At 33.4% G+C, this 23062-nt stretch overlaps 1 protein-coding gene across 1 annotated transcript; it reads left to right on the plus strand.

The window, feature by feature from the left end:
• Positions 1-751: 751 nt before the first annotated feature.
• LOC129255457 (synapsin-2-like) lies at positions 752-19128 on the plus strand. Its single transcript, XM_054893807.2, has 4 exons — positions 752-798; positions 4234-4296; positions 9165-9307; positions 16496-19128. Exons 1-4 carry the CDS (start codon positions 793-795, stop codon positions 16572-16574), a joined length of 291 nt encoding a protein of 96 aa, XP_054749782.1. The 5' UTR covers positions 752-792; the 3' UTR covers positions 16575-19128.
• The last annotated feature ends 3934 nt before the right edge of the window (positions 19129-23062 follow it).

A 23062-nucleotide genomic window follows, 5' to 3' on the forward strand; every position in this document is an offset into this window, starting at 1 on the left:
CTATGTTTTATACTCGATATACATAAAAAGTATTATATGTGTATATTGAATCATGTAAAAAAAAATCAACCTGGTGGGTGTTTCATAAAGCTGTTCGTAAGTTAAGAGCGACTTTAAGAACGACTGGTGATCCTTTCTTACACTCTAAACCATCGCCAATGAATATACTATTAACCAAAAGAAAGGATCACCAGTCGTTCTTAAAGTCGCTCTTATCTTACGAACAGCTTTATGAAACGGCCCCCAGGAGAGATAAACTGTTTGTTCATTGAGATCATGATCACTCATTCTCTAGTTTGATTTCTGTATTCTTGTGTCACTGTAGGATTGTTAATGAGCTCTTTTTAAATGAGCTAATGCTAGTCCATTTGTCAATAGATAGATTTACCATATTTAGTATATCAATATTTTAAGGTAGTTTAATAGGTTATTCTTTTGAGCTTGTTTTTCTTCAGTATAAGTTTTCCATATTGATCATATAGATATCTATGATTTCATTCAAAAGTAAACTTTTGAATCAAGTTAGACCACCAGATAGACCACCAATTTCTGTTGGGATGGAGATGCAATTTCTCTTCCAACATGTGATGTTAATTTATTAGTTGAAATAATTTGAATAAGTGATTATTTATTGAAAATTTATTTGTTATGATACAGTTCATGCTTTTTGATTTTTATTATTTTGTTGTGTGATTGAGATGATCTGAATACCTTGTACCTTTTTCTTCTTTTCTTGTACACCTCTTTCTGTTCTGATAGACATTAAAAACGGGTCAGTTCAGGGCACACGTAATGCAGGTGAAAAGAATTACTTCATAGTTTCATCTCTGTCAACAAGTTTTATTTAGTTTTTATTGCTTTATATTTTTCCATGGCTTCTGTTATATTTATTTCACCAGTGAATGTTTTTTATTCATGTTTCTTTATTGTCCATCACTTGCATTTTGCATCTAGGCGATTGGATTTTACACGGGCATGGTAAACAATTTGACATTTCACTGGCACTGTGTTTTTATGTTAACATCATCTCACCCTCCCCTCCTTTTCATCGGCTTGGTACCCCCCCCCCCCCCACCTTCTCTCCATCTTTTAGTAACCCCAGCTCCTTGATTGGTTTCTATGTTTCTATTACCAGTTCAAACTTCATCTTCTTTCATAATTTTGTCGTTATTGCATCCCTCCCCCTCCCCCATTGCAGTCACTTGATCATCCAACTTTTTAACATTGTGATTATTTTAGATTTGCTATAGCTGTTCTTATGTTTGATGTGAACATTTGAAGTGATGTTGAATAACTCTTGCCTGATGCAGCCTCCCCCTCTCCACCTGAAAGACAGATCAGAAAAATGTATTTTTAAAGTCATTTGATATTATGTTATTAATTCAGTGAACATAATCTTGATTAGTGTTAAAGATCTAGAGTGTTTTGATATTGTCCCATGCATCATTTACTTGTAACATTTAAAATATTATTTAAAATGAAATCATATCTTTGATACTTCTACTAACAATACCTTACTTTTGATGTTTGCGTAACATTGGATCATATAAAGTTGGTCAAATCCTGCAATGTAAGATGAGCTGTAGTTTAGAGCATTTAGCCTTTGTTAATCCCCAAATGTGCCTACTACCATTCCAATTCATTACTAGATTATATGAATGTATATTTCCTGAAACAGTTATGATGGATTTGAAATGAAAATGTATTTAAGGATAAATTTTGCAATTCACAGAATGCCAGTGGCTACCACACTTTATGTATGATGTGAATGTTAGATTATAATTCACTTTATTGACCCTGTACCAAAACTCCAGCCAGGCTTCAATAACCTTATCAGAAGTTGTACCAAGGGATGGATCCAGTATTTAGTAAATGGGGAGGGGGGCATGGGAAGCCTAGAAAATTCTTTCATGTTGATTGGTTTTTGGGGAAAGATGTCACTGTCACACTCAAAAAGAAAGTTATTACTAGAAAAAAAATCATATAGGTCAATACCTGTTGAAAAATCTAACAAGCAGTATAAGAAAAATGAATAAATGGGAAAACATCATGTAAAATGATGTATGAGGGACAACATCATTCTTTTTTATATTATATTAAGATATATCAAGACCTGCATGAATTTACCAAAGTCTGTACTTGACCAACTTTTTTTTCTCTTAACTCATTTCCTTATTAAGAGAAGATTAGAAGAAGATTTTTTCTATTATAATTTCTGTTATGAGCACATTCAGGATGGTGCCATATAAATGGTTATAAATCAGTGCAATGGTGTATATTTACTGGAACAAAGACTACTTGAACATTCCTATTTCACTGCACACATTATTTACATATAAACATTCACTTTTACCTTCTTACAACTCCTCAGAACTTTGCTATGAATTTTGGACTGCTTTGCTTGAGTATCATGTATCTGATATTAAAAATGTAGTGTGTGCATACATGTATGTATGTACATGAGCATGGTAAGTTAACAGAGAGAAACAACACCACTTTCCTGATGTCTCCAATGTTCTTATTCAATGTTTAATTATTGTGTCTCACCATGAAATAGGGTATAATTTAGATCAGAGCATATTACACAACACATATCATTTACCATTGTATATTCCGGTTCTTCCAAAATTATTTTTAAGCCACCCTCAATTTACATCCACAAACATTATTATTATTCAAAAAAAATAAAATGTATGGAATAGCCCCCACCCCCACATTCTCTCTTGTCTTTTTTGTTGTTCCAATTTTACTATTTCTGACATGGAAATTGTAAAAAATTCAAAGATTCAGTTGCATTAACATACTCTTGTTTTTTTAGAGTGTATATAGAAGTTTGCAGTTTTTCCTAATTACTATGTTGTGTGTTTTCCCAATAGAAATAGTTATCAGTATCACGTTAGATACCTTAACTGTATAGAAAATTAATTGCCCCCATTGTGTTAAATGTTGTTCAGAGTTAAGCTTTGTTCCTAGTTTTGTTTACAGTATTAAATATGACTTTGTATGTATTTTGAATGAATTACAATCATGGAGGTTCTGTGACCCAGTTATAATGTAGCTGACTAGTAACATGAAGGTCAAGGGTTCAATTTCAAGCCAGATCACATTGAGTAAGGCATTTATGAACTGCTCTTTTCTCAAACAGTTGATAATAAAAATGCTTAAGGCATCATTGTTACCAATATGTGCACATATTTTTTTAATACAATTTCTAAGAGTATTTACCTTACACCTGCTACATTAGGCAATGATCCCAATTAAATTTTTCACTTTGAAATCTTAATGGAAACTGGCTAAAGACTGATTGTAATTGAGAAAGAGAAAATGGTAATCCAAATTGATTGTTCATAATTACCGAAACTTGTACAAAGTTTATAAAAAGAAACAAAGTACACATTGTAAGTAACAATGATATCAAATTGATGGGAAAGATGTGTATGTCCAAAATATTACAGTCATAATTAAGGTATATAAGCCTTATTGCTATGGCAATATCCATCATGCTGGAAACAATTCTTCATCTTTTTGCTGAACTCTGTAGAAAAATCCAGTGGATAATTTTTTTTAAAGATATTATAAATTGCGCAAAAAGAAAAGTCAAAAGACAGGTCTGAACCTGTACAATGCATTCATCTATTAAATGCACTTGTAATTAAAGCATCTTGACAACTCGTACTTTTATCTGTTCTAACTGCTATTTCTCTCTACTAATTGCTCTTTCAATTTTGATAATTAATATGATTCTTATTCTTCACATCTCTCCCTTTTTTTCAATATTCTTTTCTGTCCCATCTGTACCATTTTCTCTTTGTCTAAATTTCAATGTAATACAGAGGTGAGATGTGTTATAATACAAATCTAGAATGTAAAACTAAAAACTTTACTAACAAATCATCAAAATCTTTTAAATCCAATTTCATTTATTGATTTTATTTTCATTATTTCTAAGAATCTTAGATTTATTGATTACACTAATCCTTGTAGTTTAGATTTTTGGTTATTGATATGTAGAAAGAAAATTATGTGCTTAATGGTATTGAATGCCTTCATATCATCTTTTAAATTATGTCATAATAGAAAATGATGGTATCATACATGACTATTGGCTACTTCTAAAAAATGTTCGCTAACCCATGTATTGATTGGTATTACAGTGGGTATGTATGCTAATTTGATTTTTAATTACTATAGGTATAATGTAACTTGATTTTCTTTTTCTCTATTTATTTTCAGCTCACAACACCTAGGTTTCCTGTTGTCATCAAGATAGGGCATGCACATGCAGGAATGGGCAAGGTATTTTACTTCATTTTCATTACACTCTATCAATGTTGTCAGTTATTCTGTCAAAATAATTCGATTTTAACAAAGAATTTGAATGTGTATTTCATATGCTATCTATCTTAGGTACAGGTACTGCCAAGCTACAGCTGGGGTAATAATATCCAAGTCCTTTGGAAGCGCATAGAGACATTATTCATAATCGTGATATGCGCTATACAAGAACTGTTTATTATTATTATTATGTGTATTCCAAAAAAGTTGAAAGTTATGGCAAGAGAGAGGGTAGGGGGTATAGAGGGATAGAATAAGGGTAATGTCATAGAGAAACCACAAATGGCTGGGAAGAAATAAAATGTTGACAATAGGCAGTTCACCCTCAAGTGTATTTTTTTTGGTTTAAAAAAGTCCCTACAATATTTTGTGCCATAAGGAATGAATAGAAGTAGAAAAGATAGCCCCTTATTAGTTTCCCTCTTATATTGAGGGCAAGGATGTGATGTAAAGAGGGGTCAGGGAGGGGGTGAGGCTGGAATAGAAGATCTTGTAACAGACAGGAAGATCAATATCAGATTTAAATTGGTGCATACATTATCATATACATAGAGCTTTCTAACGATGCATTAAAACGCGTATTTTGGTCTGCATCAATTGCCTGTGCAGTATCAGAGCGTATCCCTAAAAAGGACCGAAATCTGACGAATATCCCATAGGCTCCTGTAAAAATTTGCTACTGAATATGAAAGCATAATCAACAGTTTAATGCTCATGCGCGTATGCGTAAAATATACAATGCGTACAACAATGAAAGCAATGAGATGCGCAGCGTAGAGCACAATTACGCTTGATGACATCATAATGAGCGACATGCAAGTCGCATATGTCGACGACCAAAATTGATCCTATGAAGGGCTTATTATATTCACTCGCGTTCGTAATCACTCGCGTCGCGTTGGTAATCACACGCGTTTTTGATTTTTGGCGATTTTTTTTCATTTCGGTGCGATTTTTTTTCTAACGGTGTCTTCAATGGGACAAACACGCTGGGAAAATAAAATGAAATTGAAATTCGAGTTTCGTTTTAAGCCGGCAAGTTCCTAAAATAAGATGTACTCGACTACTGTTTTAACATAACAAACAAGCAAATCAGCCATGTGGCTCAACTAACTTAGAATAGATCCGGACTTCTACTGTGTCTTATACGAGGACTCCGAGTCGGAACTTGCCATATCTGCCACATCGATATTACATCGTATCATTCCCATATGCGGACATGCCTGCATGCAATGGCCCCAAGGCGGCCGGACCCGGCCGCGGTCGGACACGACGTGCATCGGTAGCATGGAGCAAGCTAACGTGAGTCGAGCTGAGTTAGATCCCACGTTACATATGAGGCGCCGATTGTACCAATATTATATAGAACAATTATTTGTTACATAATCATTATTCATTAAATAATAACTATTATTTATATATAATTTACATTCTATTTGTAAATAATTACTATTATATAAAATAACATTTCTAATTATTTATATATAATTCCAAGTAATACTTCATTATTTGTAAATAATAATAGTTCGACATTCTATTATTTATAAATAATGATTATTTGTTTTTCATTATTTATAAATACTGATTATTTGTTTTTCATTATTTGTAAATAATGATTATTTCTTTTTAATTATTTGTAAATAATGATTATTTTTTTTCATTATTTATGAATAATGATAATTTGTTTTTCATTATTTATAAATAATGATTATTTGTTTTTCATTATTTATAAATAATGATTATTTGTTTTTCATTATTTATAAATAATGGTTATTTGTATATAAATAACGATTATTTGTATATAATGGCAAACTGTAAAAATCGTTTATAAATAATAATTATTTATAAATAATGGGATATTCAAACAAAAATGTTATTTATAAATAATGAAACACGATGAATTTTCATTATTTATAAATAATGGGAAACTCAACAAATTATTTATAAATAAAGAAATGTGCACTGGCATTGTTAAAGGAGAATGAAACCCTTGAAACCAGCTGAATCCATATCAAAGAGAAAAATCAAATAAACATATTGTTGAAAGTTTGAGGAAGATTGAATGAATAATAAGAAAGTTATGAGCATTTGAATATTGAGATCACTAATGCCATGTAGATCCTCCCGTTGGCAATGCGACCAAGATCTGTGATGTCACACACGTACATCTCCCTCATTACTTTAGTACTTGTTTCACTTATATTCTCACTTTCATAGAGTCTATCACAAGGTGAGGTGTTCTCTTTATGAGAGGACAAATACAGAGGTTTCACAACATTATATAATTGATGAATCGTTTGTCATATGATTAGAATGAGCAAAAAGAGATGTTTTGGGGTATATTTTCAGTGTCCAAAAGGGGAGAGTTGTTCATCTGTGACATCATAGATCTTGGTCGCATTGCCAATAGGAGGATCTCCATAGCATTAGTGATCTCGACATTCAAATGCTCATAACTCTTTTATTGCTAGTCCTATTTTACTCAAACTTTTGTTGATCTTATTCTTTGATTTTTCTGCTTTCACAAAAGCTAACTTGCTCCAAGAGTTTCATTCTCCTTTAATAGATAATTATCATTTACAAATAATAGAAAACTCGACAAACTTATTAATAATAAAAAAACGAATTGCAATTATTCATAAATAATGAAGTATGCAGTGTCATTATTTATAAATAATGAAACACAAAAATTATTATTTATAGATAATGAAAAATAAATAATCATTATTTATAAATAATGGAATGTCGAACTATTATTATTTACAAGTAATGAAGTATTACTTGGAATTATATATAAATAATTAGAAATGTTATTTTATATAATAGTAATTATTTACAAATAGAATGTAAATTATACATAAATAATATTTATTATTTAATGAATAATGATTTATATAACAAATAATTGTTCTATATAATATTGGTACAATCGGCGCCTCATATATAACGTGGGATCTAACTCAGCTCGACTCACGTTAGCTTGCTCCATGCTACCGATGCACGTCGTGTCCGACCGCGGCCGGGTCCGGCCGCCTTGGGGCCATTGCATGCAGGCATGTCCATATGGGAATGATACGATGTAATATCGATGTGGCAGATATGGCAAGTTCCGACTCGGAGTCCTCGTATAAGACACAGTAGAAGTCCGGATCTATTCTAAGTTAGTTGAGCCACATGGCTGATTTGCTTGTTTGTTATGTTAAAACAGTAGTCGAGTACATTTAATTTTAAGGCACTTAATTGCCGGCTTAAAACGAAACTCGAATTTCAATTTCATTTTATTTTCCCTGCATGTCTGTCCCATTGAAGACACCGTTAAAAAAAAAATCGCACCGAAATAAAAAAAATCGCCAAAAATTCAAAACGCGAGTGATTACGAACCCGCACGCGACACGAGTGATTATAAACTGCCCTATGAAGTGATGATGGCATAATGTGATAAGTGATCTATGACTTGTTCAATCGAATTGCTCCCTCTTTTTTGGGGGGGTGGGATAGATGATAATAATTATATTGGATGGCTTTATTTCATGAAATACCAGAAATATTCCAATCGTTAGGGCCAATATTCCACTCATCTGTGATTTGTGGAATATTTTCCTGAACTCTTGGAATATTTCAGGTATTCCATTCTGAGCCATCCAATATAATATAAATATCAACTAATTTATCTTATAATGAAATGGGGAGAAGAGGGGAGGGGGCTAAATTGAAAGAAGTTAAAGCAAGGAGTGGGGATGAGAAAGTGAGGTAGATTTCTTCCAGAGTGCTCTTGAGATCAGTTGAGGGTTTCCTTTGGATGACTCTAAGTGATTAATATTGTCACCTCCAATCCCCATGATGGATTAAATAGAGGGTTGACAGTAAGACACTTAAACAAATTTATCACTTGGATCTGGGGTTTTTGTGACTAGTAATTATAATAGCATTGAATCAGTGTTATTCATACTATTAATGTTTTTAAGACACATCATAGAAAATGACCCTTTTATTCTTTGTACATTTGTACTCATTTCTTTGTAAATTCTAAAACTATGTACTAATTTCCAAATGACACCCAGCTCCTCTGTTTGTAAAACATCAAATGTTAGATCATACCTTCTGCTTCACCTCACTGACTAAGAATAACTTCATGATACTGAGTTGTGAAACTTGAATGTCAAACTGTTACCATGGCAACTCTCCCGCAGTACCAAATCCATGATAAATTCTGATCAGAACCAATTTCCTGGGTGGGTTTGAAGTAGTTATTGAATGTGACATAACAGCAGCAGCATCTTCAATATTATAGATGATAAGTTTAAACAATATAACTGTAGGTGATCATTAGTCCATGATTATGGCCCATTTTCTTCCAGGGTAAAGGCATCATTAAGTTCTTTGGCAGGTCGAAGTAGTTGAACAGCATACCAGGGGAACGTTTCATAAAGCTGTCTGTCACTGATTTGGATTGACAACTGTTATAAGCTACTATAATCCTCACATCTTATTGGTTGAGAACAAATTGTTGACTAGAAAGTGACTGAAATTGTGACAAGACAATCCTTGATGTGCTCCAGGGTCATCCTCTTCCCTTCCTCCAGATTTAAACTGTTTTTTTTTTATTATGTTGGATAGAAAGAGGGCTGTGTGATTTTTTTTAGTTTAATGCTCTCCTTACCCTTCTATCCTTGTTATAATCATGACATATTTTATTACCATTTTGTAGATTTTAATTTCCATTGGTCAGCAAGTAGGCATAGTAATGTTGTTTTTGTTATTACCACTACTGCAGTGCTTCAAAATTAGATGTTGATGATGATGTATTTTTATTTCTTTATGTATCTCAGGTTAAGGTAGACAATCATCAAGACTTCCAAGACATTGGCAGCATCATCGCCATCACCAACTGTTATGCTACAACAGAATCATTCCTCGACGCTCAGTATGACATTAGAGTGCAGAAAATTGGCAATACTTACAAAGCTTTCAAGTAAGTCCGGTTTGCAATTAAATTGATTATCGCCTAGCTATTGTTTTTGATGCATTCAGATGATACTCGACAACCCAACAATTGCCCCCCCCCCCACTCACGCACACACACACACAAAGAAAAAATAGATAATAGGGGCGCGCATTGATAACTGTTCATCCCTTCCTCCTTTTTTGTGCTCTTTTGATTTTCAATGGGTTGAAAACAACTTATAGAAATATTCACCCTGCACTAGTTCGTGTTAGTTGTTTCATATATTTCATTAATTGTTAAATATGTCAATCCTTTGACACTACATAAATACTTGCATGAGGATGCATTTGTGATTGAGCATATAATATACTTATAACACCTTGGAACAAAGTTCTCAAATAGCATGTGACAGACCAGTTGATGAAAACAAATTTTAAGCAATTAGACTTTCCTGTGCATCATTTAAAAAGCCTTCTAATGGACATGATTTGAGGAAAAAGCAAGCGAAGGTTAGCAAGAATAAACAAGGTCATCCTTGGGTGAAGAATGTCCGATCTTGTAATTTGGGGATAAGCCATTTTCCTGTTCTTCTATTCAGATTATTTTCAAGGTTTCTACTTATTCAAATTAAAGATTGTTCATCTTGTCAACAACACTTTCCTCTTTACAAATGGATATTTCATTTTCATATGAGACATCAGAATTATATTGATCGCAATCTGATATTGAAACATACATCAGGTTTACAGCTCTGAACTAGTCCATCATCTCTGATGTATACATTTGTACATCTTCATCCATACATGAACATACAACATATCACAACAATTATCTCTCCAGAAAATCTCCACCCCCTTGCTAAAGCTAGACCGCTAGACCTTTCCCCCACCCCACGCAGGCAGGAAAGAAAGTAGAGTGTAGATTGCGTGCTGGGAGCGATTCAATAATAAGCAAACAGGAAAGAGAGTTAAGAGATTGGCCAAATGAAGGATGACACTGTTTGTATCTACTCACTAAATTTCATTTGCTCCTTACCTATGTGTCATCTATTGATCTTTGCATGTAATGGAAAAGGTGATGTTAAGTTCCCTGGGGAGATATCTCAATTGAAAGAGAATTGTACAAGTCAACTCTCATCACATTTGTTGTAATTAAATCTAATTATACTGTGGCATATTAACTATGTTTCCAAGATAAGTATTTTTTCCTACATGTAGCACTAAAGACTTCCATGACCTCCATGTCATCTGGTTTTTTTTTCCAAGTAAGCTGCAAATATCAGTAAAAATCAGGATCATAAAACAAGATATAGGTAAAGACGACTGTGTTATCAGCAACGATTTTAAAGTGGAACGCTAGAAAGTTGTAAAAAATGGACAGCATAAAATAACAATGTAAAAGATATTACAAACAAATGTTGAGAGATTTTGAATGTTTTAAAAACTTTGGAATCATATTGATATCAAATAAAAGAATTAAAAAAATAAGAAACAAGGAAAAATAACTTGTCATATTTATCAAGATATTTCTAGAAAGATACTTGAAATGGTATGATTGTATGCATTGTAGTTTTAAAAGACCAATGTCATAAAAGCCTTGTGGAGAATGTTTGTATAATGAAATTCAGAGTCAATGATATCTACAAATAGGTTCTTGTGACAGATTTGTTTAACATCTCAACTGGTAAAAATATATAACTTAGCTTCTTAAAATAGGTTTAGATATTATTTTCATGATAAATTTTCACCCAGTATTTATTCTTGAGTTACATTGTTAAGAACTGTCCTAGTCAGTGATTATTTCAACAAGGTCCTCACACCTACATGACTTAAATTCAACTACAATTTGAATTAGTGAAAAAAATTAATCAGTAATTTATTTCAAGTATGTGTATAGTTCATTTCGTTAGATGTAATTGTCTATTTGTGTAGGCCAACAGGGTCTGATTTGATAGACAAATGCTTCTTTGCATTATCTCCCCATAAGAACAGGAATGAGGGGGACTTGAAGGGAAAAGTTTGGCAACCCAAGGCAGTCATTGATGCGGTTTAGTAGTAAATTGCAGGAACTTATTCAAGTTTGTGGTCATGGTCGAGAAACAAAAATAAAAACAGTTTTTTTCTGAGGAGAAGTCAGATGGTTACACTACTTGACTATAGTAGGTTGTTCAGGATAAACATTTAATAATGAGTAACTGATTTTTTTTTGCTTATTCTTGGGTGTGTGTATGTGTTTTCTTTATTCCAATCACCCTGTATCTTATTTAGAAGCATTATCTGTAATCATGGTAATAATCACTTTCTAAAGAAAAAACAATTTTTTATGATTCATTAAATTTTTTTATCCAGTAATAAACTTCTTTTGGGGGGGTCATAAAAATAGTATCTATCTTTTGTAAGAATTTCATAATGACCAACATTTGCTGTCTTAAAGAAGTAGTGCACCCTGATGAAAGTTTATTTTAAAAATAGACAAAATAATGAAAAAGAATATTGGTGAAGGTTCAAAGAAAATCCATCAAGGATTTTGAATTATTTAAAAAAAAAAATTGGTAACATATTTGAGCAGCTTCCCCATGTATCGTATACTAAAGAATGAATGAAATGTCCTTTTCTCCAAAACTTGAAAATGGTTTTATTGTACCTTCAGTATGTCAACAGACAAATCATTTCACATTTGCTCCTGAAAGAAAGAAAAATTAGAAATTCATGCATTTTATATTACATACTGAGTATAACATAGGGGGCAGCTGCTCATATATGACGTCACAGATTAAAAACTTAACATTCCTAACCTTTGATGGATTTTCCTCAAACCTACACAAATATGTTTAGTTTTTTCTGGCATTTTTACAACAAACTTCTAGTTTGTTCGTTTGTTTAATTTTTCACTATACATAACAAAAATAATTGAGAGAATAAAATGTTACATTGATAATGATACATACTACTAGTAGTAGGAACTAAGCATAAACAAAATATATTTGAAGTTCAGAGTTCTTTAAATAGCATCATATGTAAATAATTTGTTTTAACTAAACATAGCTTGAAATAAGCATTCATAAAATATTAAAAACAAAAACTTAAAAAATGCCCCTATACCATGGTAAGACATTAGACATCATTTGCATCTTGAATTTTAAAAGATGTCATCATTGACCAAAATTATGAAAAGTACTTGAAAAAACATCATTTATAGTATTTTGACAGAAATAATTCCTTCATATTCCTCTTAAATTATAAAATATTTTACAAATTTTTATATATGAAGGTAGCAAATTCCAAATTTAGGTCCGACATGTCTTATAAATTTATGGGCTAAGGCACTCCTCGGAGTGAACAATTGAAAATCAAATTAATGTCTAGTTGGATAGCTATGATAGTGAGGGTGAGCTTTACCTTTAAAATATGATATTGTAATTTTACTTAGTATGTTATATTGTACATTTATTTTATGTAAGATCTCTATCATTTCAGCTGTGATGCTCTAATCAAAGGTTTTAATAATTCCTTAATCTTTGATAAATCTCAAATCTTGGTCATTTGATATTTTTTGTACTGACCAATAATGTTTGTTAATAATTATACCATCAACAAACCCTATACAAGATAATATCAATGCATTTAATATAAATCATATAATTTTTCATTACATTTGGACAATGTGGCAGTATGTTACTTTATATACTATGACTGATTTCACATACAGACTGCACATTTTATCTCATCCAGGTTATGTCTTTTTTCCAAGAAATATCCCATGATATAACAAATGAGATCAATGGATGGTATGATATGTGACATGTTTGGTTGAGGTTTTGTGAGTCAAGCTCTTCTCTGAGAAAAGCAACTGTGATTAATTATGAACCAACACTACCCCCCCCCAATATTCTGTATGTCATCGGGGGTATGTCCCAGGCATGTTCCCCAAAGGCACAAAGATGAGCTAATGACACGGTGTCAGTCTACAATCAAGAAATTGCTCAATTTAATAAATTCATGACCTGTAAAGAATGGCTGCAATACATTGGATACTTCAGAAAAAAAAGGAAGATCAATCTTGGAAAAGACACTCTACATTCAATATTTTTTGTAGAGTGAATTTTCAGGAAAAGCAAGTGTTCAATTTGATTGCAGAAAAGAAATCTATAATGCTATCATAGAAGACTAGCAACCAAAGCTCTGACAGGTCTTCTTTTCCCCCAGGGGTGAGAATATTTGTAGCTGGCTATGCTGGAAACTCTAATTTCATCTAATGTTTTTATGACAATAGAGACTAAAACATAAAAAGAATATTCCATGCATTGTGTAAAGGGGTCTGTTTGAAACTGACCTGGAAGTAAGCTTTGTCATCTGTTATTGTCTAAAAAAGTATTAACAATTGTTTTGAGTTTGTGTTCTGTCAGGTTTGAATTAGGTCTCATTGTCACATGATATGGTGGTGACGACTAGTCTCGTTTATCATACCCTATTAAACAAAATATGTGCAATAAGATATCTTGTACTTGCAGATTTGAATAAGATCACGTATACATTTTTTTTTCATCTTAGACAATTTTTGTTTCCTGTATGAAAATTAAACAAGATAGATAATAAATTCAACACTTTTATTTATAATGCAAAAAAAAAAAAAAAAACTTCGAAAAAAAATCTTTGGAAAAAAACATGCATCTGTACCAGACCACCTAAAATGTTAGTCTCAATATAATTTTGGATTTGAAAATGTCAAAATTTCACCCCACATGTTACATGTAAGTAGTGCTCTGTCTGATAAATATAATGAATATTCTAACTGTAATGTCTACCATTACCAGCTGTGTGTGAAAAATGTTACAAGGTTCAACTTCCAATATGAAACCAGATTTTTTTTTAGCAAAATGGTGTGAAATATTATCGATTGTGTTTAGTTTTCAAATTGATAAGAGTCTGTCCCTCTAATAAAAACCTCCTTCCATCAGATTAGATTAACAAGTAGATAGTGCCTAAACATAAAGACTAGATCCTGTTTTCTGGTTAGTATCAGGGTTGTATGGGGGTCATTGTAGGTTCATTCTCCAGGTCCGCTGCCCCCTTAGTACCTTAAACAGATCTTAAGAATATGAAAATTTAAAAGGGTTAAATTCAGGGTAGGTAGAAATCATGTCAAACATGGTATAGTTTAAGATTAATGACTAGATTCACCATATATGTCATATCTTATAACTTATTGTTTTGGTAGAGCCCCCCCCCCCCCCCTCTCTCTCTCTCTACATTTATCTCTTCTCTCTTTTTCTCCTTTAGTAATTTCCAATCAATCCTTTCACACTTGCTTATTAGTTTATACCAAGATATAAATGTCTTTTCTCATCTCATCTAAATGATCTTTAAAACATTTCTTGATCCTATGAATTGTTAAGTTGGGAGACCCATGTTGTCTGCAGCTTTAAAGAACAAATCTGCTTGATACCAACTTGGAATGTCGAAATAATGTTAATGTACTTCAACATGTTAATATCTTCATCAGATTAGAGAACCACATTGAAGACACACAAAACCTACTGATCTTTCTTTTTTGTTATAGTCTATGTAAAAAAGTCACAATTTTAGTTTTTACAAGAATATAGTTCAAGTCAATGAGAAATAGTTCCTCGGGAGTTTCCCTGTTACTTAAGGGACACACAGGACAATGTGGGTAGTAATGGGTGCTGACTGATACCAATCTACTGGTGTATAGAGGTACATAGGTTTACCCCTTCTAATTCAATTAGGAAAGTTCTCTCATCACCTTTTCCAGCCTTTCTCTCTCTATCTTGAAAAAAGTTCTAATCTCTCTGCACTTTACTGGGTTTTATTTAATTTTTTTTTCTTGTTAGAGTTGAATGACTACTGCAATGTAAACAAACTTATTTTCAAAGGATATTTTATTAAATATTTTTTTCAGGGCATTTCATTCTTTTTTGCACATGATTATGTATTTGGAAGTTATCTTGAATTTTGTAACACACAATAAATTATTTGAATCTACTTCACTATGTTGCTGATTTGTTGTTGCTTTTATATGAGAAACCTTGATATACATAGACGTAGATCTAGCCAAGGTATTCAAAGACGTTCTTATAAGGACAAGTCCACCCCAACAAAAATTGATTTGAATATGAATAAAAAAAATCCAACAAACATAAATAAAATCTGTAAAAATTGAAATATTGGATAATTCAAACAATAAAAAACAAAATAAACTGAGTGAGGGACATCAATGACTCTCATTTACATGTCACTGAGTTGTGCATATAATTGTTTTGTAAAAAATAGCAAAACTTGAAAATGTCACAACATTTGTATTTTACATCCAATTTTGATGAACTTTTCAGCATTATGCTTGTTGGATTTTCCTCTATTGATTCAAATCAACATTCTTCTGGGGTGAACTTGACCTGTATGGCATATTACATGACACCAGCCATGTTTCAGTTAATGTTAGTTTTTAGTTTTAGGAGACAAGTTCCATGCCTACATGTACCCCTGAATTTAGTTGTAGGTTGGTTGTCTTTTACAAGATGACTGGCTTGTGAGATGTTCGGGAATTCCCAGGGTATTTGAAATGATAAAATTGGCACTGATCTGGGGAGAAAAATATCTCTATTCTACCTCAATCATGGCATACTTGAAATGTAGCTATATTGCTATGGTAACAATGAAAACATCAATTCAGAGAAGTGCTTTAACGATTTTTCCCTCTCTAATCTTTTTCAATCCATTTTTTTTTCTTTCCAAGAATCCATACAAAGTATGCATTTTTTCATATTTAGTCCTAAATTTCTTGATTTTGCCTTTCTATATCACAACAAGAATGGGTTAAGGCCCAAATTTCTATCTAGGTTTTTTTTCTTCTTTTAATGTATCTAGTTATCATGTATTGGGCAATTCCATAAAATGATCAACCTTTTTGTACGTCCGACCCCGTTTTTCTCAAGTCTTACTTCACTTCATAAACTGACCAAGTCATGGTCCTTTGAGAACATTACAGACTGTCATAAGAACAAGAAACCAGAGACGGAAAATTTCATGAAGGTCCCACATAGGGGTCGTATGTACATATTTTATGGCATTACCCTATTTCCTTTTCTACTATTAAATACTTCAAATGATTCACTCTATTTCACCAGGTTCTGCGACAATATACATTCATATAGTATTTTGAAATTGAATGTTGCTATTTTCATTGTATCGTTTTCAGGAGGATTTCAATTTCTGGGAACTGGAAGGCAAACACAGGTTCTGCTGTAGTAGAAGAGATTCCAATGAATGATAGGTAAGATCCTAGTTCCATCAAAAACATATTAATGAGGATATGAATTTTAATTTTCATCAATTCAATGTTAAATATACTGCTTGGTACAGGATCAAACATTTTTTTAAGTATGTAACAAAGAAATAGATTTCTTAATGAACAACTTTTTAGTTTATGCAGGGCTTATTCCCCTTTTATATGAGATGTCCCATATCATAATTGGGGTCATCCCATGTAAAGGGGGCTAGATTAGCTTGAATTTGCAAGGATTAACTGTTACTATGTCAGAGGATCTTTATTGCACAATTGTGGGTTTGGTTGTTAAAAAAACTAAGTAGTGGTGTATTGATGGGATATCTATTCCCATAATCTTAATTGTAGATCTCTATTTTTTTTTGACGTGACTTGATATCTAGGGAGATTCTCTTAGTCCCAGGGGTAATGTTATGAGGCATAAACTAGGACAGGTGCTTTGTAAATAGAGGTCAAGTATGACTCACAGACAGACACTGGACAAGGGGCATGGTAATGGAGGAGGGGGTAGGTGAAATTGACCTTCACAGAGAGGCCCTACTTTGTATCTGATTTCTATTGAGATTTATTTTTACTCACTCATAATAAGTGCAGTCTGGGTAGCTAAGTCGACATATGTCAATAATTATTCGCCACTTTTCTTTTTTCCATTAACTGTTCTTTTGGATGTATGTAACAAAACAATAGTTGATTATGATTTATTGCCAAACAAAACAATGTAAATTGGATTTTTAGCTTCATCATATAGGATCTTAACTGCAACTACCCTTTTACATTACCATCATGATTAATAAACAAAAGCTTAAGAATTTATCAGAATTGTCAAATAGGAACACTGTGCATTCAGAATAGCATTGAATAACATGAGCCCTTTAGAAATTAAAGTGATTCTCCTAGGACCCTGATACACATGCGTCGAGTTTCAGGCCACCTCCGATGGTGGCTTTGAAGCTGCCGTCATGCCTGCAATGTGGGTGGCGATACTTTAAGATCATTATCAACCTGATACAGATAAGCCTCCTTCATGTTCCCTATTCATGTGACAGGAGTCGCCGGACTTTTCATGTCAACATTTAACATTTTTCGTTACCTATATCTATTGTTCGCCATTTCTGGTTCAGTAGTCAAGCCGGCTTGAGTCCACTTTGGGCAATACACCTACCAATTTGCAGGACTGACACCCGCTTCAAACCACATCAAAAAGTGGACTCGGCCAAAGCCAGCGGCTTTCAAAAATAAGTCGTAGCTGCCTCTGACGCCGGCTTCAATCCACTGTCGGCATATGTGTATTCACCATCCTCAGATAGTTATCATGGAGGGCTTCGTAAACACCTTAGACCTTACTAGCTCCATGGTAATACAATGGTTTTGTAGCTGAATTCCATGGTAACACAGAAGGTCTGATATTGTTGGTATCTTATTTTGATGCTTTATTGCCTAGGCAGTAGCTAGGAGTCATGATGGGATGGGTGCAAAGTGAAATTAGTTTTTGTTATTGAAGAAAACTCATGTGAGCTCTAATTTGAAAGTGGATTAACCAATTTAGCTTACTTTCACAAGCATATCTGTTTGCATTTAAAAATGAGACTGTCTTCCTTAAAAGAGTGATCACAGTCATTCTTGAAGATTGTTGATGTCTGACATGAACAATTCATTGTGTTCAATTGTGATCATATGTCACATGATCTGTTAGTGATGATGTTATCACCAGCCAAAGCTAGTTTACTGTCCCAAATATAGCCCATGTCACTAGACATCCTAATTTACACTTGGGTTAGTCATATAGACAAGCCAGTTTCCCTGCACTGATTCTTTTGTTTTTAGTTATATTGTCAACAACCTTTTGTACAACAATGGAATGAAACGCAGGACAAGTCTGAATTTATGCCCACAGGGCTTTAAGTATTTTAACAAATTGAGAGTTTAAAAATGCACTCTCTGCTCAAACCATTAGTGCAACCCGACAAGGAGGTGAACGTTATGTCAAAAAGAAAGACAGAAAACTCTTTAAGTTGAAAGAGAAAAGACAGAAAAGGGTGGGAAGGGGGAGAGAAGGTGAGACAAAATAAAGTGAAGAAGCCTGCAAAAAAAAAAAAGAGAGAAAGGGGAAAAACAACTTCTACAATGGGAATAAAAGAAAAAGCAAAAAGGGAGGATAAAAAATAGCAAAAGACCAAAAAAGGTTAGAAAAAAAAAGATGACAATGAATGAGAAATAGAAGAGATGGAGAGAGAAAGAAGGGGAAAACTAAAGAAATATGTGTACACACTAATTGTATATAATTCTAGATGAATTCTAGATGTTTTGGAAATTTGGCTTGCTCTTAGTCCATTAGACTGAAAAGGCCCAGTAAAGTGCAATAATTTCATTGTAAAATTCATGGAGACATATCAGTTCACAAAAAACCTTCATACTCTCAGATATATGATGTTATCTGAATGTTTCTCCATTAATGATGTTAAAAGCGATGTAAACTTTTGTTTTTACTTTCAAACTATAAATTAATTTATAGATTTTATACAGCTTGAGAAAGATTATCACTGCAGAAAAAAGAAGAAAAAACACTTCACAAAATCAAATTCTTAGTATAGTTTTGAGCATTTGCTGCCTTATTGAAATAGAGCTATTAATGAACTCAAATATCTATCTCCCCTTCGTTCTTTCATTCTCTCCTTCCTTCATTCCCAGGTACTTGTCAACACCTCATTGGCTCAGTGCCAAGGGGAATCATCCAGGTTCCTTACTGATTTCCTGTAAAGTAGAGAATCATCTAGTTAAACTTACAATACATGAAAGAGGGCAGAAATTGGCAGGTGCCTGGGCATTTTTTTTTGGCAATTCACCAATAGCCCACCACTACAACTACTCTTCATTTGTTCAGTATTATATCAGCAATTATAAAGTAGTGACATATCTTTTGCTTCTTTCTTTTTTTTTTGCTTGCCTCCTCTTCTTTTGTTAAACTCCTTTGCAGATATGAAGATAACAGCATTCTCACTCTCTCTCCAAATTACCCTTTTCTCCCTTTGTCTGTATTGTCTTTCCAGAACCAACCAACCATGCAATTAACCATATATACATTATCTAATCTTTATGATGGGACATGGTGAGCCAGTCATCTAAATTATATTTCATATTTAGCAATTAATTGATAGACTTTTTATTTTGAAGAGATTCCAAGCCTAGCTGTCCACATCTTGCCACAGAGGGCAGTATTACAAATCAGACATGAATGCTGTGTGTTTGTCTGGAGTTCTCTTATGATATAAGGATGTTTGGAAGCATTATTATGGTATTACTTCAGTTGCATGGAAATTCAGATGCTTGAATATGATTCCTGCGCCAGACAATCCTGAAATGTCATCTGATAATTTGGGGGGTTCACATCAGCAGAGACTCCAACCCCAAGAACCTTCTCATGACGAAATACCTCCATTTGATTACACTATACCCCATTTTTTCTCAATGAATTCTGTTCTCCGAATACGAAAACCATACTGCCCCAGGCATGCAATGTAATTATCAAAACACCTGTTTCTTGACCTCGGTCCGAAGATAACACAACATCCCGAGTGCGGTCCGGGAAAACATGTCGCCATTTTTTATTCACTTACTTTCCTTATTTCGAGGTTGATTTTCTTCGTTTGAAATTGAAAATGGGCTAGCATTGAATTTCTGAATACAATATGCCTTTGAAAACGTGATTAAATATCGAATACAATACTTTAATTCCGAAGGTCCTTCTACAGGCAGAGAAGACTTACGTAATACACAGCTGTTGTTTATCATTTTGTCCTTGGCTCAACGCTCATAATCTGGCCTGTGGGGATTACCTGGCCAAGCGGGGTTGATCAGGCGGGTGTTTCATAAAGCTGTTCGTAAGTTAAGAGCGACTGCATGGTGATCATGTCTTGCGGTAAATGGTACAAACCATTGGCGATGATCACCAGTCGTTGTTAAAGTCGCTCTTAACTTGCGAACAGCTTTATGAAACGACCCCCGGGGCTTGGAAATGATGTTTTAGATTTTCAAATGCAAAATGGGGTGAAATACCGCAGTTTGCCATCTGATCTGCGGTCCGTTTTCAAACGGGGGTAAGACGTAATGGATCTGGAGATTCTCCCGCCTGGAACCCCAAGCAAACTGGAGACTCCAACTTGATTTGCGCGAAGCGCACATCACGAGCGCGAAAACCCTTGCAATTCAATGAATCAAACCATACATTTTGGTTTTATAAAACTTCTTTTCATATATCATTATTCATACATGCATATGACATTGATAAGCATCTACAAAACCCTACACTTTTGCAATATCTTTATTCGTATCAACCAGTAAAGACATAGTAAATACTACCTCACCTTAAATTGACATTTCCACATCCATCTTGTCTCATCTGGGGCCTGTTTTTTAAGGACTTACACGTAACTTTGCCATTATGGCAACTACCATGGTAAAAGGACTCAGCAGCCAATCATAATCAAGGTTTCCATGGTAGTTGCCCTAATCATGATAATGGCAACGTTGCAAGTCCTTTATGAAACGGGCCCCTGATGATCTGTGGAGTAAGATTGCTTAAAGTATACATCCAAAGAATCAAAAGTATTTTATAATGACTTTATGTGGTCATCATTGTAAAGGGGAAGTATTACTAATCAGATATATAACTTCACTTTTCAAAATAGTGATCAGAGATTGCAGAAATCAGCTCTCAAAAATGATTTATTTTCATGCCATATTTCTGCCTTCCACCGGTCCTCTTGCGAGCTCCAGCTGAGTGACGTCACACAATGAGCAGTGAGCAGCTGAGCTGACAGCAGCCCATTGGAGACGATCTTTCCAATCAGCGTTTTTTGCTCTTAGAATTGTTTATTCCTCTTAAGATTGGTCTTGTTATATAGATAAAAGTTTGAATTTACTGAACAGTGAAAAAAAGTGCACATTTAACGTATTTTGGTAACCGATATTTAGCTTAGAATTTTTTTTTTTTTTCAAGAAATATATGTGAATAAACAAAGCATATTTTCACGTAGAAATCACACTTGCGTCACATTAATGTTATAGTCAATATAAGGCATAGACATTCTTCTTTATGACTGAACAAAAATTATGAAATTTCATTAAGTAGCAAAGTCAGGAACCACAAAAAAACACGGCAATATCCATCGCGAAATGACTGAAATTGCAGTTGAATTGCCGAAGCATTATTAGGAAACAGCGGCGAGCGGACTTTCTTTCATATATCTTAAAAATGCCTTCCTGTTAGGGCGATGGTCTGTGGCCAAATGCGTTGGCCGTTGTTTTGTCATGTGCGAGGACCCTGGTTCGAAACTCGGATTTTTTTTTTCTGGGTATTTTTTTTTTATTCCTTCCCCGTCCCTACCCATCTTTTTTTTCTCTTTTTATTTTCTTGTGAAATTCTATTCAGACCTGTATTTATCAAATCTTGCTTCTTAATTGCTGCTTTTGATTTTCAAGTTCTTGATTAGATTATTTCTACTCTTATTTGGGGTGGGAGGGGTAGAGTTAAAAGTCAAGTCCACATCAACTAAAAATTATTTGAATAGAGTGATTTCCCTTGTTGTTTTTACTCAAAACAGTCATATACACAAAACAATGATATGCAAATTAGAGTTGTCACTCACATCACATTCGTTTCTATTTTTTGTGGCATTTTGTTTTTTATTCTTTGCAGATTTGACGATAGGAAACTCTTCATCTGATCACAATAGGTTATATTTACGGAACTGTTAAAATAGTAATTATATAAATTTGAATCAAAGTTTTTATGAAATTTCCTGCAATATCTTGTTATTTTTCTTTAAATTCAAATGAATTTTTGATTGCGTGGACTTCTCCTTTACTCTTAATGTACGGAATGCATAGCAAAATTTATCCAGAAACAAAATTGTCTTAGAATATGCAAATCAGTAATTGGACACATGTTCACTTTTCTTTCATCCAGGCCACTTCCTCACATCCACCAGGCTTTCAGTCTTATAACAAAAATGATGAACCATCACACAACATTCACAGTGCTTCACAATAAATATTTCACTTCTGTTCATACATGCAATAAATATTGTGGAAAACAAATAAAAGGCGTACCCATATTCAAATACCGTTTAAAAGGACAAATATATTATACCTTTCGAGAAAAATCAGCACGTTAAATATCTGATAACAAAACATAATTATGGGGCACTGCAAGAAACTTATGTTCAATTGCAAATCAAGCGTAAGTCTTAAATTCAAATTCAAGCGTAATAAGGTCGAGTTGCAATCGCAATTCAACTACATGTTTAATAAAAGGACTTACCCTTGATTTGGGACGTGTGATTCAGTATAACATTTCTCGCAAAATGCCCTAGTAACATTAAAATTGTTCTTTCGTTTTAAATTGTGTGTTATTATTTTTGACAAGCTGTATTCCTGTCCAAGTCAAATTTCTTAGTTCTCTCCAAAACTGTTCTCAAAATT

This window comes from Lytechinus pictus, chromosome 3, assembly GCF_037042905.1.
Source record: "Lytechinus pictus isolate F3 Inbred chromosome 3, Lp3.0, whole genome shotgun sequence".
Lineage (NCBI taxonomy): Eukaryota > Metazoa > Echinodermata > Echinoidea > Temnopleuroida > Toxopneustidae > Lytechinus > Lytechinus pictus.